Raw genomic sequence first — 27,197 nt, forward strand, 5'->3', positions numbered from 1 at the left:
TGTATTATCATATTGTAGCCTACATGTGTTTGAAAATCAAAATGAGATCCAAGAAAGAAAAATGAAAAGGAATAAAATTGCATATGTTAAAAATATGAGAGTACGTGATGGGTATTCAGGCACTTACTCGAGAAGTATATTAGTCTACTTCTTAAGAAGTCAATAACCAACAACAAATGCAAATTTTAGGTATATGAAAGGGTTATGCGGATAACATTTGGAGTGTTCTAATTCGGTATATCTCACATAATCCTTAGAGAATGTGGGGAACCGTCGGAAGCTGATTTTACACTCTATAATAAGTTATTAACTGAAGAATATGTAGTGTTTTTGAGGTCACGTTAAGGATATATTGAAAATAAGTCAGTGCTTTATCATAAACACTAAAAGTGTATGATTTGTAATAGGAAATTAGCTTATACAAATCATCTATTTTTTAGCAATTTTTTTTATTTGATAAAATATATAAGAATTTGAACACTAAAAGTGTTTGATTCGTAATAGGAAATTACCTTATACAAATAACCTATTTTTTAGCAATTATTTTTATTTGATCAAATATATAAAAATTGGAAACACTCAAACTCTCCAAATATAAGAATTAGAAATACACTCAGACTCTCCAAAGAGGTTCTATGTATGTGGGATTGTAGGCTACTATAAAAGACTATCTTTCATATTAGAGTGCCACATAGGAGAGAGAAAAAGCTAACTCTTATATTAGAGTGGCACATAGGAGAGAGAAAATGATAACTCTCATATTAGAGTGCCACATAGGAGAGAGAAAATCCTCCATTGGAGGTCTCCGCTTTAGTATATAGACTAGGTATTATACCCGGGCATATGCCCGGGTTCTTTTATGAAATTTTCATTTCCAGCATTGTATAATAGGAGTAAGGGTATTATCATGTAATTTAACTAATTGAGAAATTTCATTTCCAACATTGTGTAATAGGAGTAAGTGTATTATCATGTAATTTAACTAATTGAGAAATTATTGTGTAATAAATCACAAACATGTAATAAATTTAAGCATATATTTATGTGCTTGATAAGCTTAAAACTTGGCACAATCTATAACCTAATTATTACTCCTAAAATAAGTAATAGTTCCATTAAAATTTATTCTACTGATCATCATCATCACTAATGTTGATTATCTTAACAACTTCATCACTCGTCATGTCAACATTAGTAAATGATGTTCGTAATTCTCTATTTTCTTGCCCAACGTGCATAATATCAACATGCAGTTCTTGATTTATTTCATGAAACTGTTCATTGGCTTCTTGAAGTTGTATGATTTCGTTTGTAGCTTCTTCATGAATCTGACGCAGATGATTGATTTAAACCTTGCTTATTTAAGTTGTTGTCGATATGGCTAAGTTCTTTGAAGTTGAAATCTCGGCGTCGAATTGGTACAATTCACTGGTGATGTGAGAGCGACTGTCGCGGCTTGATTTTCAGCTATATTTTGTGTTTCTTCTAGAGTTCCATAACATGTTTGCAATGTTGACAAATTATCATAGTCGTCACAATATTCTTTAAATATTCCTTGTAAAATAGGAACGTCTATAGTCACATTAGATCCAAATTTATCGCCTATAATTTCCGTTTTGTAAACTGGTGGTGTATAAATTTTGTTATGCATTAGTATCTGATTCAATATTGCTTTCCTTGAAATAGGAAATATTTTATCATCATCCATTTTGCTGCACAAAAAATTAAACATAATTAGTACGTTAAATTGTGAATAAGTTTATATACATGTTGGCATAATATCTACTATCGTGCCGATGCAATATTCCGGATATGGCATTTACCAATACATTTGTTAATTATATTTGCTAAAGTAATATGCCAAGAAATATCGTGAGTTCCACATAGCGATATTTCTTTAATATTCAACAATGATAATAATTAGTATGCGAATTCCATGTACGTGTAATCCAAATTCCAACTAATTAGAAACACGTACACGATATTAAATAAATATCGTGAGTTCCACATAGCGATATTTATTTACTATTCAACAATTCAAAAACACTCACCATTGGCACTCTGGCAGTATTGCTATTTCTGGTTTGGTTGATCATTATTGATAATTTCATCAAGCAATGCTACGACTTTGAGTATGATAAATATACTCAAAATTTGGAAAGGAAGCATTGAAGAATTATAAATTCAAGGTAATTTTTTCTAGTTATCCACGTTTATTTTATTTTATTTTTTTATCTTACAGTCTACTCTAGAAGGTAGAACTAATCTTTTTCCAACTGAAGTTGGTGTTGAGTCTCCGACAACAACTGCATCTTGGAGACCTTGGTACAATTCTGATATGATCTTTTTATGGTTATCACGTATCCAACGTAGGCAGAGTTCCACCATGCTTGTTTCTGCATCAACAACTAACTGGCTCAAAAGACGTCCACCTCTCATCAGTGTCTGTCCTTCATTTTTTCTATGTTGAAGCCTGTAAGCATAGAATTCTCTAATGCTTAATGTATTGCGTTTTGTCAGCTTACCTCCACATACATTATTTTTTAAAATCTGCAAATGGAAACCGTCTTCTCCAAATGGAAAAAGAATAGGATATTGCATAGCCATAAAGCTTGGTTGTAACTCATTCATCCTTTTTAAGCCTTCTGATCTTTTCTCGACAATTACGTCTCTACCGTTATTATTTTCATGTCCGTCTCCAACAATTAATCTATCAACTTTTGCTGCCTCTGGTATGTTGTACTGCCTTGCATCCTTGTTTCGTGTTCCGATGATTCTCAAGAGCACGTGGATCAAATCAGACTCTCGGAATCTTTCTCTTGTTGTTCTGAAAGATTTTATCAGATTATTCCAACATTGAACATTTTTATCAATCTGTCAACAATTTCTTTATTTATGTTTTTTGGATCTTCCTTTTCTTTTCTTTTCAAAAAATCCACTCGGTTTTGAACTTCGTTTTCTGTGTCATGTATATATAACTGAGCAAATCTTGGCTTCTGGCTTGACATTGGCAGTAAAAAACCTATCTTATGATGCTTTTGCCCAGTCAATTTGAAAACATAGGGTCCACAACCTTTTTTGTTTATATCTTTGTCTATTTTTCCACCCATAGACGTCATAGCAAACATCGTATTGTATGACCGTATGTTTTCTCTGAATTTTCTTGATCTAGGTCTCCCATTGTAGTCCATGAGCTGCTTTAGAAAACTCGGAGGTTCTTTTAGTAATGGCAATTTTACCTTCCCTTGTTGGCAACAGATGGTGAACTTAGGATTCTTGGGTCTCTTATATTTTGTGTTCCTCTCCTCATACCAAAGTATAGCACCACAATGAGAGTAGACACTTGAAGGTCCTCCGAAATTCCATGGCGTAGAGAATTTTCCTGAAAATGAAAATGCACACATGTTAATAATATAAATTAATTTAGCAAAACAATAATACAATTAGAACTTACTATTGGTGACAACTTTGTCTTGATTGTTCTGTTGATCCGTAAACATCTCGTCTGCTAAATTGTCATCGTCTGTAGCATTAATAAGGTGTTAACAAATGATTTTGTGATATACACTAAGAAATGCATTAATAAGGTATTACCAATTGTATCATAATCAATTTCCATATGATCATCGCTTGCCAAGGTTGTGGCATTTGTGTATACAGTCGAAACCTCTTGTGACCTTTGTGTATTGCAAGAGCCAATATCTGGACGTATAGATGAGAAAAGTAAGAATCCTAAAAGTTTTATTTCATAAATATATTATCATATTTTCAATATTGTACCTGATTGATATTGAGGAAGATTTGCATATTGAGTCTGCTGGAATAATGATTGTGAGATTGGATGTGATGGCTGCACATTGTTATATCCAATTGCTGCACACATAATGATGTAATTAACTTCTCATAAACGATATAAATATAATATAAATATGAATTTTTTTACCCGTGAATGTTGAACATAAGGAAAGTATCTTATTGTGAATGTGAAATCATAGGTGATGATTGCACGCGTTCCTATTATCTTGAAAAAGATAATGGATACAAAGGAAAGAATCCATGTGCTTGTCTTTGTTGAATGTTGAACATAAGGAAAGTATTGGTATTGTGAATGTGAAATCATGGGGATGATTGCACGCTTGCTATTATCTGGAAAAATAATGGATATGAAGAAAAGTATCCATGTGCTTGTGTTGTTGAGATAAAGATATGTTAGTTCATGTGCTTGTACGTGCTTGTGCTGTTGAGATAAATGAATGTGATAAGAATTACCAAATGCTTGACCGGTGGGTGAGTTTTGTCTCCGTGTGTTATGCATTCTTCTTCTGTGTGTATGGTTTCCCTTTACTCTCAACTTAAACATTCTTCCGATGCGTGCTTGTTTTGCCTTCAGTTTTTTGGAGATATCCATTTAGTTCTGCACTGTAAAATAAATTAGTCAATAAAATAAATATATACAAACTAATATGGCATGCTCTCTGTAGGATGGCTGACTCCTCGTGCTACTATGAATGTTATTGTGCTATGAATAATGGAGATCAGCTTATGAAGGCCTCACAATCTAATATATAAGGAATAAGCAACGAAAACTCATCAGATGAAGCATTCGAGAGATGGAGGAAGCTTTGTGGATTTGTTATGAATCGTAAGCGTAGGTTTCACTGCCAATCTTTCCAAATGTTATGAAGCTCAGGCTATGTGTCAAACCAATCAGGTTGTTACATTTCCTACCTTGTCTCGTTTGTAAAATTTGTGCATGTTGATTTTTCTTCTCCGTAACTTTATCTACGTAGTTACTTTAATTTTTTTCTTATGACGTGACAATCAAATTTGGATTCTCTAATTGTTTGAACAAAAAATCAATGTGAGTTGGGGTTCGGAATGGAATTTTTATTCAAGTGTAATTGAGGATATAGGTCTTTCTATTTATTTCTAGTTTGAGGACTCGTAGTTCTAGGAGTTAACTCAGTTCTAGGACTTTTATTTCCATTAATAAGGGTATGGTAATTGGTCAGACTACAACAAAAACACTTATTAGCTTCCTTGATCTAATCCATGACGTCTATTATACAGGATGGACGTAGAAGAACCGGAAATAAACTGTTAAAGTTCAATAAGATAGAAATGAAATTGAGATTAATATTGTTCCATTTTTTATTTTTTCACAGGTAAGTCAGTTCCATTCTTTATTTTCAGGCTCAAAGTAAGAATTGAGATGAAAGAGGAGAAAGAGTAAACCCCCCTTTCAGGGCTTGGTATCAACTATGTCATAAGGTCATCGAGCCTCCACCGACTTCGAAGCCTACCTCAGTGAGGCAGCCTTGAAGGAAGGCTAGAAGAGCCCAAGCATTTCAAAGTGGAATACCCGTTGTGCACTAATGTGACTGTACTAATGTGCAGTCAGTTGGAGCAAGATGTTCGTCTGCATATGTAAAGGCCTACATGGGTATTCAGTGGAATACAGGGGGCAATGGATGGTGCCAAGGGAATGATAAGAGAAGCGATTGGAGAGAAGCTTCATGTTTCTTCTTCCTCTCCATCAGGCACAATTATTTATATTGCAAACTTGGGATGTTCAGTAGGACAGAATACATTCCTTGCAATACAGACCATAGTAGAAGCCATATAATACATATTTCAATCTCAAGGCCTTGGCCCTCAAACCCCTGAGTTTCAAGTATTCTTTAGTGATCAAGTCTCAAATGACTTTAACAAACTCTTCACTTCCCTTTCTCCCAAAAGACAATATTTTGCAGCAGCAGTACCCGGTTATTTTTACTCTTGCCTTTTTCCCGAGTCTCTCCATTTTATTTACTGTTCATATTCACTTCAATGGCTCTCGAAAGTACCAAAAGAAATCTAATGAAACAAATCAAGGACGCTATGATTAGTGCTACTGGATTCTTACAATGTTGAATGTGCCCAATCTAATTGCATATGTTGACGCATTGCGAGGTATGGTTTCAGACTAAATTTTTCTTTTGAAGTTGGTGGTGAGGTTTTGTTGGGGATTTTTCTAGTCAGCTTATGTGTGTTTCTTGTTGTTTGGTTTGCTAGTATTGGGATTCGTTATAGGTGGTGTTACAATGTACTACCTTGATGAAGAACAAATTCACATATCAGATAACCTTAACTTCGATTATACCAAGAGTATTATCTTCATCATCATGTCTTGCCCAAGCGTGTCATGTGGCTTGAATTGTAAAGAGAATATTGAACTTGAAAAATATGTAGGATCGCGTGTTATTGCTCCTAATCAGAATTTGAATCTTGCTATTTCGTTGAAGTTACCGGAGTCAGATTACAATCAGAAGCTTGGAGATTCCAGGTATATACATTTGAATCACTTTAAAAAATGTTAGATGTTTTACGTTCTATGTGTAGTGATTTTGTTGTCTGCCTGTAGATCTAAGTTTTACGTGCTTTTCGTGTTTATGCTAGTTTCGTTGTCTTGTTACATTCCATCATGTTGGGAACAACTTTCCTTGGAAAGACTACAAAGGACCCTTATCAAAACTTTGGTTCATTGATTCTTAATTGTACACCATGGTTGTTCATTATATATGTGTGTCTGACTTAATGACTTATCGACCAATGTTGTGTGTATAGGTTAAGGTGAACCTCTTATCGACTGATGGTGAAGTTACTGCCAGTCCAAGCTATCCATGTTTATCTACACGGTGGGTGTTAGCAACTATTTTTATCTATTAAACACGGTGGCATATATTAAACACGGTGGGTGTTCCATTATTTATTTTCAAGTTTAACAAAAGAATTGAGATTAAGGCAAATACTTTCGGGTGGACTCGAGTCGGGATAGATCGCAGATAACTTGGGCGATGAACAAATTATTGTTAATATATAGAAGATGAGCAGCACAATTCGATTGCTAATAGAATTTGTTATCTATTTGTCGTACGGATTCGATTGCTAATAGAATTTGTTCTAATAATATTTAATAGATTGTGATGTTATCTATCTACAGAGTTTTAGTGGAGAGATGAATCTACGTGGGAGTCTACAGAGTTTTAGTGGAGAGATGAGTCTACGTGGGAGAGCTCTCTTATAAGAAATTGCCACCTAGGATTGTGATTGCCACCTCAGGTGGACTCTGCTTTAATATAGAGAGATGTGATAGTAGATACTAGATTTTGGACCCGGACATACGCCCGGGATCTATTAAATATTTTGTGTGCTGAAAAAGCTTTACAAAATGTCTCACACAAATTTTCGAATCAGAATATATTTTTATTGAAAATAAACCGAAATACGTTAATCACCAATGATTATGGTGCATAAGTACTTGGAAACTAATTAAGGGATAGATCAAATTGAGATAGTCTCTTCACTTTGTGGTTTAGAATATTAATCCGTAATTTTCAAATAGAATTATCTTAAACTCGATCTAGCTTGTATAATAGTTTTATTATATTTATGGTGATTTAGCGGCAAAATTTCGAATCAGAATATTTTTTTATTAAAAATAAACCGAAATACGTTAATGAGCAGCGATTATGGTGCATAAGTACTTGGAAACTAAGGGATCAAATTGAGATAGCCTATTCACTTTATGGTTTAGGATATTAATCCATAATTTTCAAATAGAATTATATTAAACTCGATCTAGCTTGTATAATAGTTTTCTTAGATTTATGGTGATTTAGCAGCAAATTTTTGAATCAAAAAATATTTTTATTGAAAATAAACCGAAATACGTTAATAAGCAGCGATTATGGTCCATAAGTACTTGGAAACTAAGGGATCAAATTGAGATAGCCTATTCACTTTGTGGTTTAGAATATTAATCTGTAATTTTCAAATGGAATTATTTTAAACTCGATCTAGCTTGTATAATAGTTTTATTAGATTTATAGTGATTTAGCGGTAAATCATCATCGTTCGGCTTACGTACTAATGTATACAAATCACTAAAATAGATTGATTATTTCCATATCCTCAAAGAATACACTATTCCCACTTGAAAAGATTTATCATATGAACGTGTCCTACGAACGGGTGTCGTAATTACTCGTAATTACTCATATGAGAAGGTTAAAAAAGTGGATATTTATTTTTTTAGGTCAGTGCGATGTAGTTACATCCGACTTTCCGATTTCTAGTTAACCATTTTTTGATGTTATTTCAATGCATTTGCATCAAATTTCTGATTTCCCGTTAGTTAATATCTGATTTTAGTTTAATGCAGTTGCATCCAGTTTTTGGTTTTCCGTTAATTATTCTTTGAGGTTAGTTCACTGATTTCCCGTTAATTATTTTTTAAGGTTAGTTCAATGCAGTTACATCAAATTTATAATTTCCCATTAATTATTCATTTAGGTTAGTTCAATGCAGTTTCATCCATTTTTTAATGTTTCATTAATTAGTCTTTGAGATTAGTTCATTGCATTTGGATCTAGTTTCCGATTTTCCGTTAATAACTCTTTAAGGTTAGTTCAATACATATGCATCTAGTTTCTGATTATTTATGTTTTGAGGTTATTTCGATATAATTATATCCGGTTTCTGATTTCCCGTTAACTATCCTTTGAGGTTATTTCAATATATTTGCATTTAGTTTTCAATTTCCCACCAATTATTCTATGAGGTTAGTTCAATGCAGTTGCATTCGGTTTTTGATTTTATGTTAATTATTTTTTGAGTTAAGTTCAATGCATTTGCATCTAGTTTCCGGTTTCTCATTAATTATTATTTGAGGTTTGTTTGATGTATTTGCATACCGTTTTCGATTTTCCGTTAAATATTTTTCAAGGATTTGCATTCAATTTCTAATTTTCCATTAGTTACTCTCTGTCGTTAATTTAATGCAATTTGCATAAAGTTTATAATTTTCCGTTAATTACTCCTTGAGCTCAGTTATGTATTTGAATCAAGTTTCCAATTTCCTTATAATTATCAATGTGGTGTGTAATACCAACTTCTACTGATCCATCTGTAGTGTCCTTGCAAACATGACATAAAAAGTAAATTATGCTTAATTTACTATGTGGGATCATCGAAGATTATCCAGTTTTTGATTTCTCGTTAATTATTCTTTAAATCATGCATGACTCACTATGTGGAATCTTCAAAGATTATCTACGAACGGGTATTGTTATATTAATTATTCTAAAAAATATTTGCAAATATGCATAATTATTATATATTAATATTATATTGATCACTCAACCAAATTTCTTATAACGTGAAAACCTCACTCTCCATTAAAAAAAAATAACTCACTTTTAATAAAATCTTTCAACTTCATTTTTTTGTTTAATAATAGAAGTTTGATTAAAGTTTTGTGAGATTGCCTAATAAGGCGAAGTTCATATATATTGAAGTTATTTGAATAACAAGGAGTTCCCAATCATACGGAAAGAGATAAGATAAATATCATTTTAAATGCAAAACTATACTTATAGAGACATTCCCACAACATATAACCAACCTATGTTTTGAGGTTAGTTTAATGCATTTGCATCTAGTTTCTAATTTTTTGTTATTTATATTTAGAGGTTAGTTCAATGCAGTTGCATCCAATTTTCAATTCCCTTTATTTATTTTTTGAGACCAGTTCAATGCAATTGCATCCAATTTCTGATTTATCGTTTATTATTCTTTTCGATTAGTTCAATACATTTGCATCCAATTCCCAATTTCCTATTAATTGTTCTTTGAGGTCAGTTCAATGCATTTGCATCCAGTTTCTGATTTCACATTAATTATTCTGTGAGATTAATTTAATATATTTGCATCAAATTTTCGATTTCTCGTGTTTATTATTTGATAAAGTTGCATTTGCATCTAGTTTATGATTTCTCGTTAATTATTGTTTGAGGTTAGTTCAATGAGTTTGCATCCAGTTTCCGATTTCCCGTTAATTATTTCTTGAGGTTTTGCATCCAGTATATTTTTTGAGATTAGTTCAATGCAGTTGCATCCGGTTTCCGATTTCCCGTTAATTATTTTTTATGATTAGTTCAACGCATTTGCATTATGTTCCCAATTTATCATTAATTTTTTTTTAGGTTAGTTCCAGTTGCATCCAGTTTCCGATTTCCCGTTAATTTAATCTTTGAGGGTTAGCTCAATGCATTTGCATCCAGTTTCCAATTTTCCGATAATTATTTTTTGATGTTAGTTTGATGTATTTGTATCCAAGTTTTGATTTTCCGTTAATTATTCGTTGATGTTAGTTTAATGCAGTTGTATCTATATTCCGATTTTCTATTAATTACTTTTTAAGATTAGTTTAATACTTGCATTTGCATCCAGTTTTCAATTTTTCGTTAAATATTATTTGAGGTTAGTTCGATGCATTTGCATCCAGTTTTCCGTTCCCCATTAATTGTTTTTTGACGTTAGTTTCATTCAGTATTATATATATTTTAAAATATTTGTCATTATTGCTTTGCCATTATTATTTTTTTTTCATTTTCTATTATATATTTTGTATAATTGTTTTTAACTATGTTTTGAGGTAATGTTAAGGATATATTCGAAATAAGTTGGTGTTTTATCATAGATATTAAAATTGTATGATTTGTAATAGGGAATTAGTTTCTACAAATCACCTATTTTTTAGCAATTTTTTTTTTATTTGATCAAATATAAATTAGTTTCTACAAATCACCTATTTTTTAGCAATTTTTTTTATTTGATCAAATATATAAGAATTCGAACACTAAAAGTGTTTGATTCGTAGTAATAGAAAATTACCTTCTACAAATCACCTATTTTTTTAGTAATTTTTTTTATTTGATCAAATATATAAGAATTGGAAATACACTCAAACTCTCTAAATATAAGAATTAGAAATACACTCAAACTCTCCAAAGAGATTCCATGTATGTGGGATTGTAGGCTATTAGAAAATATTATCTTTCATATTAAAGTCTCACATATGATAGAAAAAAGGCTAACTCTTATATTAGAATGTCACATAGGAGAGAGAAAATCATTTTTTAAAGGTCTCTGCTTTAGTATATAGAAGATAGTAGATAAATAGATATATATCATCATCATCCATGGTATTATTTCAACATTATGAAAGATAATGATTGAGGCTCTTCATACCTCATCGTGATATATTCAACATCATTTTTTTCTCATCTGTGGTGGGCGATATTGTAAATTTAGAAAGAGACTTCTTCAGTTGATGGGACTCTTTTGAGGATTGCTCACATAGCACTTAGCTTAATAGATAGAACGCCACATAGGAAAAAAAAAAATTGTCAACCTCATACATACTCGGCTTTAATATAGAGACTTTAGAGAGAGGTGATAGATAGAGTAACAAATGTTTAACTAAAAGAAAACAAACTATTTGAGTTCGGTTGAAAACTTATGGTCACCGGCTCACTCTCGAACTAATTCTTGACCCCGCGAGGGTCCAGCTAGCTTATGGACACCATTATTCTTCCGTACACATATTTTTTGTGTGTAATATTCTCCTGATCCTTGTGATGATGAGTTTGCTCTCTCTTTCATAAACTCAGTGACCAAAGTAGAAATCCTTGCTTCAACTTCATATTTGAATAAACTTTTATTGCTCCTACGACAAAGCCATAGAGGGGTCTTAATCATCTTACTAAAATGTAAGTTAAATAGCTTATACATCTTACGTTTTTATTAACATTCTTGTGTCCTTTTGTTAATGCTTCTGTGAAAATCTGACAATACGCTAGCTAGCACAATTGTGTTAGAGCTTCGTACTTTCACTGGTGACATTTCTAGTTCTTTATTTAGACATTTTGGTTATGTTTTAGCTTTCATAAAAGAAAAATAGATGCAATCTTTAGTTGGAACTTCTTCTATATGGATGAATATCATGAACTCATGAAGCATAAATGCAAACAAAGTTCAGTAAATGTGCATTGTAGTATATACAAATGAACTATAACCAACTGCACATAGTATTTCATGTTGTATTGCGCGCATTTCTGGTAGATGTACTTCTTTTGTGTCAAAAATAAGACTTGATATTGGAAATCCGAATTGAAGGCAGCGCAGGATAGAATCGTAGTCATGTTAAAAATCCTAGATCAGGTTCTTAAGATGCGATAAAAAAAAAACAATGTACATTTTGTTTCTTCACTTTGAGTAGATTTTCAAGCATATAGTTCTGCAGTTCTGTTGGAGGCCTACCTAGTAGGGTTGCAAGCACACTTCATCATTGTACTAAGCCTAGATTTTTCATTTTCTTTTATACTTTTATGTAACTCCTCCCCTCTTTTCCTATACTTAATAAAATTCACAGCTAACTTAGCAAAAAAAAAAATTGCAATTTTGTTGTATGTTTAAAGCTGCGGGAATGACGATTCTTCTTGATTTGCTTATCTGCTATGTTATTTTACATCGATCTCTTCATGTTCAATATGTTAGAAGTACCCAAAAGGTTTGAGATTTGAGTGAACTTTTGCATGGTATTCTTAGGAAATAATGGACATAATAATGTTTTAGTGTTACTAGAAATGCAAGGTACCAAGCACTTGACCTCTCCTTACATAGCAATCCTCTAGTGTTATACTTGACTTGCAGAACGGCAATTTATGTTACATTTATGACTTTGAACATTCGCAATTGCACATCTATGTTTTATGATGTTTACAAAATGTTGAATGGTAGATGGATCAAACGTTTTACAAAGCAGCGAGAGAAGGAAATGTTGGATATCTCATGTCCATCCCCTTGAACAAAGTGGAAGAGACTCTTCTCTTAGAGTCACATATGAAGAACAACGCTCTCCATGTTGCTGCCAAACTGGGGCATACATTGTTCTGTCAGAAAGTTCTCCAGTTAGGTCCTCGATCCCTTCTTTGTCAGAAAAATGCAAAAGAAGACACTCCACTTCATGTTGCAGCAAGAGCAGGGCACTCAGAACTTGTCAATCTCCTGATAAATTATTATCAGCGACCTTTAAATGGAGTTGCTCTCACATTGGATTCTGAAAGAGGTACGCATGATACAGTTAATGGAACTGGGTCGAGCGTGGAGACTCAAAGAGATATAGAAGGTGGGGAAGGCCTACAGCCTCTCTGGATGATGAAAAACTTGGAACAAAATACTGCCCTTCACTTGGCCTTGAAAAATCGACATGCAGACATAGCATTCAGATTACTTGACTTGGAACATGGACTGGCCTGTTTTGTCAACTCTGATGGGGAGAGCCCACTTTTTCTAGCTGTTGAAGCGAACTATGATGGTGTTGTAAGGAAAATCTTAAGTCATGGATCATCATTCAGCTTCGATGGCCCAAATGGACAAAATCCCTTGCATGCTGCAGTTACTGTTAAAAGTGCTAGTAAGTTTCTTTTCTGTTACGTTAATCTGTTAAACGAATGGGAAGGTGACAATTGGCTCTGCACTACATGCCATTTACAGAACAGGTATTGGTGCCCGGCTTGTCTATTAACAACTGAGACGAGTGAATTTTCCTTGGAGAACTGAAAGAATATTGAATGAATGACGTCAACATTTACAACCAAGAGGAAACTAGGGCCATCTTCCACACTTTCGTTCCCTGAGTCTATTTAATTGCCAGATGACAGAAATTTGTTAATGAAAAAATAGTATACTATACTTTGGCAATAGAAAAGGCTAATGCAAACCTAGTATACTATACCTTGGTAAGTTGATTTTCAGTTCAAGGGTTCTAAGTAAAGTAGGTAAATGGCAATTTTTCTGTAAAACAGCTTTAGAATGAATGCAAGTAAATGTGTGTTTGTGAAATATAAATATTAAAATAATATATAGGAATAAACACTTTCAAATACCAAATAGAACAATTCTTCTTATAACTAAATCATCTCTTAGACCAAGGTTTTTTTTCTTCTTTAATGGGATTATTTTCTATTGCATGTGCTCAATAAATCTTTAGTCCGATAAGCATATATATCTGGTTTTGTTTGACACAATACTAAGGAGTTGTACTTACATGTAATGTGTCTTTCAGTCTTCATCTTCTTTTCTTTTGTTTTTAACATCTTTTTCTCTGTGCTCTTCTGTTTTGGTGCTTCAGCAAGTGCAAATCTTCTACTAGGCAAAACACCAGAGCTCATCAAACAAACAGATAAGGATGGACAGACAGCTCTGCATTATGCAACAGTACTGAATTCTCTAACTATGATACGTTTCTTGCTGAAACGAGACACATCGGCTGTTTACATTCTTGATAATAATGGCCTATCCCCTGTGCTTATTGCTGCTCATTCAGGCACTGCGTCCGCAGTTAAAGCTATCCTCAAGTTCTGTCCAGACGCCATTGAGCTTCTCAATAGGGATGGACGGAATGTGCTTCATCTTGCAGTGGATAGTAACACTTGCACTGTAGTTAGGGGCTTGTTGAAAAGGCCTGAAATACAGGAGCTTATAAATGAAGCAGATCGTGAAGGGAATAATCCTCTGCATCTGGCAACAAAGAATCATCACTATCGGATGCTGAAGGAGCTGACGAGGACCAAAAGCATTGACGTAAACGCTAAGAACAAGGAGGGCTTCACAGCTTTGGATATCTGTGAGTCTCAATGGAAACTTTCTCTCCAGCAGGTATTGGTTGCTATCGTTAGCACTTGCACTGCACATATACAGTAATACACATACGAGCAAAAGCACTCATCATTGGTGCAGTACTTCTTTTCCTTTTTCCCGCAGCAAAAATAAATTTCTTTGCATATCCAGGTTGCTGCTTACAACCAAAGCAACTTGGTGTTAGATAATGAAACATGACATATCACTGTAGCCACATTATAAATGAATCCAAGCAAAATCGTGAACTTAAAAGTTGAAATAAATGCTGGATTTTCGTAGATACGATCTCCCCACCATGGAGTGTAGAACCAGAGGATTTAATTCAATTCAGTGTATATTTACTTGATTGAATTCTAAAGAGATTACAATTGTTTATATAGAGTTTACAAAATAGGAAACAACACAATTCAGTGGCTTGAGAAACACGGGGCGCGGGTCGCGCTCTATACACACTATATCTGAGCACAGGTCGCGCCCTATACACAGAAAGCAAAACACAGCTTTCTACACTCCCCTCAAGTTGGTGCATAGATGGCAATCATGCCCAACTTGTCAACTGAGCTATCAAACACCTTGTGGGATACACCTTTGGTAAGAACATCAGCTAATTGCTCCTCAGAGGTTACAAACGGAAAACGAATAACCTCCCTATCAAGATTTTCTTTAATAAAATGACGGTCAACCTCCACATGCTTTGTCCTATCATGCTGAACTGGATTATGTGCAATTTGAATGGCGGCTTTATTATCACAATGTAAATCCATGGGCTTTTGAAGTTCGAATCCCAATTCCATCAAGACAGTATGAATCCATAACAATTCACATATTCCCTATGCCATACCTCGAAATTCAACTTCTGCACTCGATCTGGCAACAACTTTCTGCTTCTTACTACGCCAAGTGACAAGATTTCCACCGACAAAAGTAAATTATCCTGATGTATACCGTCTATCAGTTTTATCACCAACCCAATCTGCATCTGTGTATCCAACAATATCCAATGCATCATACTTTCCAAATAGTAAACCTTTGCCAGGTGCTTTTTTCAAATACTTCAGTATACAAAAGACTGCATCCATATGTTCTTCACTAGGACAATGCATAAATTGACTAACCACACTCACAGCATAAGCAATATCAGGTATAGTATGAGATAGATAGATTAACCTTTCTACAAGACGCTGATACCTGCTTTTATTAGTAGGAATGAACTTGGTCAGAATGAATGGCGAGTCCGTGATTCATCTTAATGGGTGTCTCCATCGGTTTGCAATCCAACATCCCGGTTTCAGCAAGCAAATTAAATCAAGGACATACTTCCTCTGTGAAAGTGAAATCCCCTTTTTAGACCTTGCAACTTCAATACCCAGAAAATACTTCAGTTGTTCTAGATCCTTCATTTCAAATTCCTTCGACAAATACTTCTGCAATTCATTTATTTCTTTTGGATCATCTCCTCTAACGATCATATCATCAACATACACAATTAGAGCTGTAATCTTACCATCATTGTGTTTGATAAACAAGGTATGGTCAGAATTGCTCTGTTTGTACCCAAAAACTTTCATTGATATGTAAAGTCTTCAAACCAAGCTCTTGGAGATCGTTTGCCATACAAAGATTTCTTCGGTTTACACACCTTTCCAACATCTTTGGGATGGTTCTTCACGCCTGGAGGCATATCCATGTATACTTCCTCCTCCAAGTTCCCATTTAGGAATGCATTCTTCACATCAAGCTGGTGCAAGGGCCAATCTCTATTTGCTGCAAGTGAAATTAAAATTGGATTTGTATTGATTTTTATTTCACAAAGCGAAAAGTCTCCTCGTAATCAATTCCATAACGATGTGTGTATCCCTTGGCAACCAATCTCGCCTTATATCTATCAATAGTTCCATCTGCATTAAGCTTCAAGGTAAACACCCAACGACATCCAACAGTCTTCATTCCAACAGGCATATCAATTACCTCCCATGTTACATTCTTTTGAAGGGCTTCCAATTCTTCATTCATTGCTTTTTTCCATTTTGAATATTTCAAAGCATCCTGCATGTTACTAGGAATAGATACAGTAGACAATTGATTAATGACAAGTGCATGGGTTTCAAAAAGGCTATGGTTAGACATAGAGTTAGCTATAGGGTATTTAGCATTGGCTTTGATGTCTGGTTCATATTGTTTCTTAGGAACTCCCTTACTAGCTCTTTGTGATTGTCTAGGTTCAAGACTTTCTACCCCCAACAGACTCATTAAAGGTTATAGGAGGTACCTGAGGAGGAGCATTATGATCGAGATCTTTAGTTATTGATGTAGAAGGGAAAATGTCGTGTACTACAATTTCAGATACATCCGGATCATGTGCTTGTCTCTATTATTCTTAGGATCAATTTCTGCTTTAGGAACTTCAAATCGTTCCTCCAAGTGTTCCAATTCTCTAAAGACATCATGATTCCCTTCACCGCCACTCTCCCCCTGAAGGGAAGACTGGGAAACTCCCCCTAAGTAATACGGGTCTGATTCATGGAATGAGACATCAAGAGATATATACATCTTGGCATTAATCGGATCATAACACCTATACCCCTTCTGAAACTCAGCATAACCCACAAAAATACACTTCTTCGCACGAGGATCAAGTTTACTTCATTTTGGTTGTGGGATATGAATAGAAGTTGTACATCCAAACACCCGAGGCTCCAAGTTAGGCATAGATGGGATGGACAAAAGTGTATGGAGTTTCTGATAAGGATTCTGGAACTCAATTACCCGTGAGGGAGTACGGTTGATAACATAGGCTGTTGATTTCACTGCTTCACCCCAATAGGATAAAAGTACATTCATGCCAAACAAGGAAGCACGAACAACCTCCAACAACTGCCTGTTTTTCCGTTCGGCTAAACCATTTTGTTGGGGGTACCAGAATTGGAGGTTTGATGACGAATTCCAATTAACCGGCAAAATTCAGACATGAGACCATCCACAAATTCTCCACCATTATCAGACTGAAAGACCCTGATAGATTGTTGATACTGCGTCGCCACCATTTTGTAAAAATCAGCAAACATCCCATATACATTACTTTTGTTTTTCAGTAACGACACCCACGTCATGCGACTGCAATCATCAATAAAAGTCACATAATATCTAGCTCCAGAAAATGAAGAAACTTTAGCAGGACCCCAAACATCAGAATGAATTTTCATAAAAGGAACATGACATTTATTAATACTTGGTGAATATGAAATACGGTGGCTCTTGGCCAGTTCACAAATGTCATAATGAAACTCAGACTCACTAACAACTGAAAATAACTGAGGTTGCAACCTCTTCAAATAACTTAAAGATAGATGACCTAACCTACGATGTCATAACCACACAACTTCTTTTGCATTCTCGACCCTATTAATCTGATTAGCTTGCCCCAGAAAATTCTTTTGTTTCTCGCCAGTTTCTGTCAAGTCCAGGTAGTACAATTTCCCCTTTCTAACACCATAACCAAGAATGCATTAGAATTCGAATGTCCTGAAAAACACAGAAAGATGGATAGAATGTCACAGTACATGCAAGTGCGAGGATAATTTGACAAATAGACAATAGGTTATAAGCAAGGGATGGAACAACTAAGACAGATTCAAGAGTGAAGGTTTTAGATAACTCAATAGACCCTTCTCCACTAACCGGAGTTGGAGTACCATCAGCAGTAGAAACAACGGTCTGAGGTGAAGGTCTAAGACTTTTCACAAAGTTAGGGTCATTTGTCATATGGTTAGATGCACCTGAATCAATTATCCATGTATTATTCGAAATAACCTTACCATTCATACCTGATTGCGCGACACTAGCTGAAGCATTGTCTCCATTCACAACATTATCAATGGCAGCCTTGCTTAAATTCTTTCGTGGCCTCTTCAAGAAGTCCCACTAATCAGGATAACTGATCACTTTATAACATCTCTCCTTGCTATGACCCAAATCTCCGCAAACACCGCACTTTTTATCTGCCCAAGGATTTGATTTACCTTTAGGATGGAGTGGAGGACCAGAAAAAACTGGAGGAGTTGTCTTGCTATGAACAACCAAGATAGAGGATTCAGTTGATACAGAGCGCCCCATAGCCTGTTTCTCATATTATACCTTACGAATGTAAGCATAGCTTTGTTCCAAGGAAAATTTAGGTTCTTTCCGAAGGATCTCTCCACGCACCTGATCATACTCCTGATCTAGGCCACGTAAAAACATATGAACACACATTTTGGATATCATGGATGTTTCATGGACTACAGCTTCAACACTGTTATTCTGGGATGTCACTCTCTGATCAATCTCCTAGAACATAGCCACCAATTCGTTGTAATAGGAAGGAATAAGCTAAGTCTCCCATTCCGCTTTACTTCAAAACACTTCATATTCAATTCAAAAATTCGAGTTTCATTAGAGTCATCATAGAAGGTCTTCTCCACAGCCTCCCAAATATCTTTTGCAGTAGGAAGACGAATATAACGGTTCATAAGAGAAATTTTCATAGAATCAATAAGCCAGCTTTTTACCTTTTCATTATATGTTGCCCAAACTTCATATTCGGACGAATTCATAAGCGGTTCAACCTTTGCACCAGTCAAATAACCAAGCTTTCCCCTTGCTCCAATCCGCATCCGTATGAGAGGAGCCCAAATGGTATAGTTAGACTCATCTAATGGAACAGTTTTTGGGAACGCTGAGTTGTCTTGTGGGGTGTAGTGGTGATGAATGATGCTTGAAGAATTGTTGTCAGATTCAGCCATTGCAGAAAAAAAAAAAAAAAAAAAACAATTTAGGTTTTTGAAAAAAATAAAAAATAAAACTTTGTGAGAGGGTTTAAGATTCAAGGATTCAATAATGGGTTTAAGATTCAAGGATTCAATGCAGCGGATTTCAATGGTTTGGCTCCGATACCATGTAGAACCAGAGGATTCAATTCAATTCAGTGTATATTTACTTGATTGAATTCTAAGGAGATTACAATTGTTTATATAGAGTTTACAAAATAGAAAACAACACAATTCGGTGGCTTGAGAAACACGGGGCGCGGGTCGCGCCTTGTTTAGGCTAGAGAAGGGCGCGGGTCGCGCTCAATCTACTGGACATCCCGAACGTCTGAATGCGGGTCGCACTCTATACACACTATATCTGAGCGTAGGTCGTGCCCTATACACAGAAAGCAGAATACAACTTTCTACATGGATAACATGCTCACAAAAATTCAGTTCATTCAAAGAAGTCTAACCTTAGAACATGCTCACAAAAAATTTGGGCCGTTGGATGAAAAGTTCAAAAATGACATATATAAATGGGCTACCTTGACATACTTATTCTAACATACCATCTTGACATACCCATTATATATAGGGGGGATTTCCCGCTACTGTCTAAATGACATGTGGTTGGGAAATATCCTAAAACTATAAATCCTCGGTATGAGATGAGGACTATCAAATTAGTTCTGAGGATAAGTGAGCTCGTGCTTGTCACGTGACTTTAGCGGCATGTGCATGTCATGTTGATGAACCGCCCCCAGGAGTGTTCTCCATATCGTTAGGAACTAATATAGACAGTTCCTGAACAGAAAGAAACACGAGAGGACCGGTTCTCAATGATAAGGAAGGAATCTTGGAAGCATATCTTGTAGCTTCCTCTTAGGGATAACCTTGTATCCAGAGAAGAGTTATCTTGACCAAAGGGGAAACTCACATTAGAGAGGATGCAGTCTAGATTCGGACTTCTAAATAGAGTGGACTCCTAATAGGAAAGCAGAGTCCGAGGAGGGAAGGAAACTCGCGGTGAGTTAAACCCGCCTAACCCTAGGACTCCTAATTAAGGCTTCTCCTATATAAACCGTAGGAATCCACTCCTATGAACTACGCGTAAAAGGGTTTGATTCTTCTAGCATTAGGAGATACGTAGGCAACTGCACACTGGTTCAACCCTGATTCATTATCATCCCATTCCCACCTTCACCACAGTTCTAAGTTCTACATCACACTATCCAGTTGGGGATTGTGGAATACTCAGAGAATTCCACAATATATATATTAACTTGAGGATTTACTTGGATCTTCTTTATTTTTTATCTTAATTTCAGAGGTGTATCTGGAAACGCCTTACAAAGCACAAAGCATCTAGAGCGCAACGCCGCCATCCCCATTGTATCAGGAGATTTGAGAGATCACATGATATATTTGCCCACCCCAAAGCAGACTTGGCACGAATGGCCAATGGCCTATTAATTGTTGCTACACTTCTGTGTAGTGTAACTTTCACTGCAACATTTGAAATGCCAGGTGGTTACAGAAGTCAAGAACCTCACGCAGGTGCTGCTGTCCATGGGAAAAAATTAGCATTTATAGCTTTCGTTGTCTCAGATGCAGTAGCTATGTGTTGCTCCATCACGGTGATGTTTCTCCTCATTTGGGCAGTGCTAGGTGACCCTGCATTCTTATTTCGTGCAGTTGGTCTAGCTGTTACTTGGCTCAGATACGCATTTTTTGGAACAATTGTTGCGTTTGTTACTGGCATCTATTTGGTCATACATGCGGATGCCTTGTGGCTGGCCATCCTTGTTTGTATTCTGGGTTGCAGCACCCCCTTCCTAGTTAGCTTGTTGCAAAACCGCTCTTCTCTTTCCACCCGCTACACTAAGGTATCAAAGAAGAATAGGACATAGCGACGTTAACCTAACAAACCACTAGCTTTAGTGAAAAAATCAGCCCAGTTTGATATATCTGTATGAGTTCAACTAGATTACATGTATATATGCAGTTGTATTTTGGCAGTTTATAATTGTATGTTCCTATATAAACTTTAGTGTTTACTATTACGGTAAGATATGTTTCTCTTATCTGTTCCCTTGGTAATGACAAGACTCTCATTTAAATCTTCCTATGGTGATTGTATCATGCAGTTGTATTCCAAAACTCAACTAGCCCTGATTATTGAGATCATTAGCATGGCGATCTATAATTCCATACACTAAAGTTCGCACTTAAACTGTATGTTTAGAACTTTTGATTGGAATGAATGCCAATTGCCAATGCACTAAACGTATAATAAGCGCCATATAGCTTACTGTTTTTCTTTAGTTGAGAGGAATGAATGTATAACACAGAATCAGCTATGTACACATTATTAATTACATAAAACTAGGTTCAAAATCCTGATTCCGGTCTTTATTAGCCTAAAACCCGTTGACTTTATGAATTACGTCTAAAGCCCACCCGGTTTTTAAAAATGCGAAATAATGGTTTCATTTTCGGTAAGTCGCAAGAAAAAACCAACCGTACCATATTTGTTTTTTCAAAATGTCGTATATACCCTTTTACGGTATTTCTTATTCATTTCTTCAAAATTCCAAAATTGAACACATTAAAATTCAATTCTAATGACAGAAACGAAAGAAGAAGAAGAAGAAGAAAAGAGTGTCATCCAATTAGACGAAAAAGTAAAAGAAGGAGACTTCAAAGAATTAGAATATTTGTTTTTCAAAAAAAATTGGTCATTCCATTCCTTTAAAATCTCAACCTTTCACTTTCGATCTTCAAAACCCACCAACACATCTATTAGCAGTATCAAAAAACCCTCCAACTCTATTTATCGCTCATTCTCAAGGTAAAACTTTTTATTTATTGTGAATTAGGGTTTTATCTTATTAATTGAATTGCAATTTTCTATAGTTTTATGTGGCGAGAACTAAGGATGTTATCGAAGGGGCGAAAGAGAAAAAGGGTTGTTGTATTAAGGAGATGAGTGTTGTTGATGTACAAATTGGTAGAGTTCATATTGTAGCTGTGTCCAGAGATTGTTCGACATTGGCGGCTTGTGTTGGTGCGAAGATTTACTTCTTCGAGATTGAGTCACTTTTGAATAAGGTATAATGTTGTTGAAATTTTAAATTTGTTGTTGTTGTTTTGGATTTTGTGGTAATTATTTTCCTGTATTTGTGACATATATTAGATTGAAAAATTAGGCAAATGCATACTTCCGCGGTGCTAGATACAGTTAGATGTGCTCGACACTAGCTGAATGTTTCAATGCATGGATCACTAAGGAGTGTTTCCTGTCTATTACTCCTATGCTTTTTGGAATCATGGAAAAGATTATGGAAATGAGTTGGAACAGATTGGAGGAGTCTATGAAATGGAATTCCATTTTATTATGTCCAAAAATAGAGATAGTATTGGCTAGCAAGGTTGAAGCTGCAAGGACTTTGAGGGTTGTTAGATCCAATGAAAATCAGTTTCTAGTTCATAGGGACGTTATTCATTCAGACTTGGGATATTTTTCTCGACAATGACTTACGTGGTAGTGGAGCTTTTCAAAGCTCAGGGGGTGCGACCGCCCCCACACACACACCTATAGTTCCATCTATGCATTCAGTTGATTTGATGAATAGAACATGTACTTGTAACTATTGGCATATCGATAATTTCCTTTGCATACATGTTATCGCCTGTATTGGTAGTAAGGGTGGTGATGAAGGATATACGATGATTGTGTTTAGGAAATGTTATGGCTACATTGATAAAGGATATACGGTGATCGCGTTTAGGCAATGTTACTCACATTTTATCAAGCCAATTCTGAATGGTTTTATGCCAAAATGTATACTTGATTTTCCTGTGGTTTATCCATGTAGTCCGAAGATTGATCCTGGTAGACCCAAGAAGAAAAGAATTGAAAGTACCGGTGTGATTCGTTAGTTTGAGATCAATTTTGATGTTCTTGGCAAACCATATTTTTTTTTTGTTATCTTAATTGAGATTTTTAAGTTTGGTCTTCTAACATTTGTTAATGAGAAATTGATACTCATTGTATACTTTTATTGAATGTTGATACTTATTTGAGATTATTCGCTAGTCGGTTTGTTTTATTTTTCATTTGTTATAATAAAATTTCATAGTCTATGAAATAATTCATGTTGCAGTCGTTATTGACAGTGCAATATTCATGTTGCAGTCGTAATTGAGAGTGCAACATCCATGTTGCAGTCGTAATTGACAATGCAACATTCATGTTGTTATAGGAGTTGAGAGTGCAACATCCATGTTGTAGTCATCATTGAAAATGCAACATTATTCATGTTGCAGTCGTAATTGACAGTGCAATATTCACGTTGTTGTAGAAGTTGAAAGTGCAACATCCATATTGCAGTCGTCATTGACAGTGCAACATTCATGTTGCAGTCGTAATTAACGTACAATGCAACATTCATGTTGCTGTAGGAGTTGAGAGTGCAACATCTATCCATGTTGCAGTGGGATATTGCACAAGAACCATGCATGAGACTTACTTTGTTTGAACCCATCTCTTTTAGAGGAGACTTCTCCTTTTAAATTGAGTGTTTTTGTCTTTGGAATCATGTACTCATAATGCAGACAAAGCTAAACCCATTTGTTGGAAACTTGGAATTTAGGAAGCAACTAGCTGAGGTATTCAACATGAACAAACATAGGATACTAGCATTTAAGAACAAGCCACCACCAGCTGTTTGTGACCGCCGATAATTGTAAACGTCGACAATTGGAAGATTCTTTTAAAAACATGGATGTTACACAATTGTAAGCACACAGTACACCTGATAAACGATATTACAAAAATAATGCTATATACACATATAAAATAATCTTGGTAGATTTGAACCACCATCCTCTTGGGATTCTTCTCCCAAGTGCTCTACTTTTTTTTAGCTAAATATCCATTCTTTTTATGTTAACTTCATCGATCACGACAATACTTAGAGTGCATTTGAATCAAAAGTAATTAGTGCATATATAGCCATTAAGTTCTTTAACATTCAATTCGTATATGAGTGCACGTAATCTCAATTATTTGATGTCAATGTAACAATGCAACATCCATCTTGCAGTAGAGGTGACAGTGTAACATCTATGTTGTAGTGGTAATTGACAGTGCAACATTCATATTGCAGTGGGAGTTGACAATGGTTGTTGCAGTAGTAATTGACTGTGTAACATCAATGTTGCAGTAGTAATTGACAGTGCAATATCCATATTGCAGTAGGAGTTGACAGTGGTTGTTGGAATGATAATTGACTGTGCTAAAATACATCCATGTTGTAGTGATAATTGACAGTTTAAAACAACATATTAAATCAAACAACAAGCATCAATAGTTAAGTTTCATATTCATCTAAATAAGAAACAAGTTCATTCAACCAAAGCACAAAATAAAACTGAAATCAAATAGAGAAGAGAGAGAGAGAGAGAGAGAGAGAGAGAGAGAGAGAGAGTTTTAGTTTCTCACCTTTGTAGTAGTTGGTTCTCTTTTGTTTTGAGTAGATCTCGGTTTTTATTGCACAAAATCAGTGGAATTGTCATTAATTTCGAATTTCGAATTTCCATGTTACACACTTCAAACTTTCAATTCAATTTGGGGGAAGGGTTTGTTTTTTTTGTTTTCAAACTATTTAGATTTATGTTTGGAGAAGATGGGGTGATGGACAAATTTGTAATATTACCAATAAATTGACGGGCTTTTGATATAATTAAAAAAGGTTGTGTTTTTTTATCCAAAAAAGGTTGTGTTTTAAAAAGTTGACACGGTTATACTCCAAAGAAATTAAAAGGCCATTTGATCCAACGGTTATTAATTAGCTAAAAAGTTGACACAGTTATACTCCAAAGAAATTAAAAGGCCATTTGATCCAATGGTGGAACACAATAGAATCAAAGCTTAACATTTTGTCTGTGTATACTAGGATAGATTTGTGAGATAGAAAATGGCAGGCGCCACATCGGCACTGTTTCTTTTAGATATACAAGAACGTGTTTTAGTCTGGAGGGATTACCGTGGTGATGTTTCTATTAGTTTTTATGGGGTTTGATCCAACATACTTAACATGGTTACTATGTCTCGAATTGAAGAATAATTCTTCTATCATTACCTACAAAAAATTAGCTTTTACCCCTAGCCTAATGGGAGCTGGGTGGTGGAGTTGTTGGAAGCTCTTAATAATCAATAATGCTACACCAACCCCACTCATTTGACCTACTATTTGAACTTACTAATGTATCAAAAGACCAAATTATTGATTTACATAGAGATACGTGTCAATGTGCATTGCAATGCAAACCAACGTTATCCAAATAGTGAGTCGCAATGGTAGTTCTAAAAAGTAGGTCTGTGTAGCACTACTCCTTAATAATTAGTTCTTGAAATGTAGATTGAGTTGGGGGAATACTATGAGAAACAAATTCTGTTAAATTTTGAAAACGGGCCATTTTGTATTGGGCCCCCAAAAAAATTCACATTCCTCATTCTCAATCCCCTCTCTAGCTCTCTAATTATTGGGAAAAAATAAATAAATAAAAATAAAAATTGGAATAGAGAAAAAAAAAATTTGTTGGTTCTATATGTTAACACTAATTTAATAGTGTTTAGAGGATCAGGAATCATATATATTATTTCACATTATATAAAGAATGTAAATAATGAATCAATAAAATTGTACATTGATCCATAGCAAGAGTGATGTGTTGAATCCAATAACAAATAGCAAATCACCATTTATATTCCAAACTTTTAGTTTCTTTATTGTGTTAATTGTTGTTGTATTGAAATATGGGGTTTCTATATGCTTTTATAAAGGACGGAGAGAGGACGGTGGTTACTTCCAAGTCTTTTTATCTCTCATTTCCTATAATAGGTGAAATAGAAAATATAACATTCTTCTCTTAATTAGCCAATGCAATTAAGGCACGAGTAATAGAATATTTACTTAGGACTAACCCACACATCAATTTAGAAACCGAAAAACTAGCTATAAAGTTTTGACTTGTTGACCACTTTATGGAGGATATGATATAGTGGTTTTTGGACTATTATATCATATCTTACACTATATCTATTGACTCCAACAAATAATTGGAGAAAGATGAACTAGACATGGAAGATGAAAGGGCAAAATATCAAAATGGTGTGATTGAATATGAGTTTGTATTATTTGTTACTATTTTTTGTTTTAGTTATTTAATTAGATAAGTTTTTGAGTTTTGGAAAAAGAAAATATGATTTGGATGCCACATAGGACATGGAGTCCCAAAGGAGTTAGTTAGGGGTCTGAATAGAAGTATATAACTGCTCTTTTATATATATATATATAGGCGACTACAACACATGGCCCAGCACAAACAAAAGTTGTGAAGTCATCTCTTATTGGCTGGATTGGAATGACGTGGCAGAAAATAAAAGAATTAAATAACACCAAGAAACCGCGAGAAAATAAACAAATTCTTCTCTTCTCGTTTCTTTCTCCTCATATCCCTTCCTTTCTGTTCTAACATTTTAATGGTGAAGAACTAGAAACCATTAAAGCTGAAAAAGCTACCATGTTTTTGTCACCAACTTGTCCAAGAAAAGAACACTAAACAAAAGCGTCATATACCATTTGTTGAAGCAACTCCGAATTCATATTTTCAACACCCAACATTGTTTTTGTACAATTTTCATCTTCGGTATTACTTATATCAACTTCTCCACATTTTAAACGAAGAAACGAATAAGACAAATTTGTGGGTTTTGTTGGGGTTTTGAGTATGACACTAGTTGTGGGATTGAGATGGAAAATGGGGTGGGTCTATCGTTAGTCAGAAAAGTATAAAAACAGCAGATTGTTTTGG

General features: G+C 34.8%; 1 protein-coding gene across 4 annotated transcripts; it reads left to right on the forward strand.

The window, feature by feature from the left end:
* The first annotated feature begins 11,316 nt into the window (after nucleotides 1–11,316).
* On the forward strand, nucleotides 11,317–23,414 carry LOC147506061 (protein ACCELERATED CELL DEATH 6-like). Of its 4 annotated transcripts, none has more exons than XM_086558374.1 (5): nucleotides 11,317–11,594; nucleotides 12,625–13,300; nucleotides 14,018–14,544; nucleotides 22,233–22,427; nucleotides 22,513–23,414. In XM_086558374.1, the coding sequence occupies exons 2-5, from the start codon at nucleotides 12,625–12,627 to the stop codon at nucleotides 22,549–22,551; spliced, it is 1,437 nt and encodes a 478-aa protein (XP_086414500.1). In that variant the 5' UTR covers nucleotides 11,317–11,594; the 3' UTR covers nucleotides 22,552–23,414. The 4 variants fall into 4 exon arrangements, with proteins under 4 accessions (XP_086414500.1, XP_086414499.1, XP_086414502.1 ...); XM_086558376.1 differs by having other exon boundaries at nucleotides 11,318–11,594; nucleotides 23,195–23,414; XM_086558373.1 differs by lacking the exons at nucleotides 22,233–22,427; nucleotides 22,513–23,414 and adding an exon at nucleotides 20,645–21,437.
* The last annotated feature ends 3,783 nt before the right edge of the window (nucleotides 23,415–27,197 follow it).

Source organism: Coptis chinensis, chromosome 4 (genome assembly GCF_015680905.1).
Source record: "Coptis chinensis isolate HL-2020 chromosome 4, ASM1568090v1, whole genome shotgun sequence".
In the NCBI taxonomy this organism is placed as follows: Eukaryota; Viridiplantae; Streptophyta; class Magnoliopsida; order Ranunculales; family Ranunculaceae; genus Coptis; species Coptis chinensis.

What these genes read in the sequence shown, in the direction of transcription:
- LOC147506061 (XM_086558373.1), top strand. Translation starts at nt 12,625, where the DNA reads ATGGATCAAACGTTTTACAAAGCAGCGAGAGAAGGAAATGTTGGATAT. An exon ending in AGTTACTGTTAAAAGTGCTA is followed by an intron (nt 13,301 to 14,017) that starts GTAAGTTTCTTT and finishes TTGGTGCTTCAG; the next exon opens with CAAGTGCAAATCTTCTACTA. An exon ending in GGAAACTTTCTCTCCAGCAG is followed by an intron (nt 14,545 to 20,644) that starts GTATTGGTTGCT and finishes TCTTAATTTCAG; the next exon opens with AGGTGTATCTGGAAACGCCT.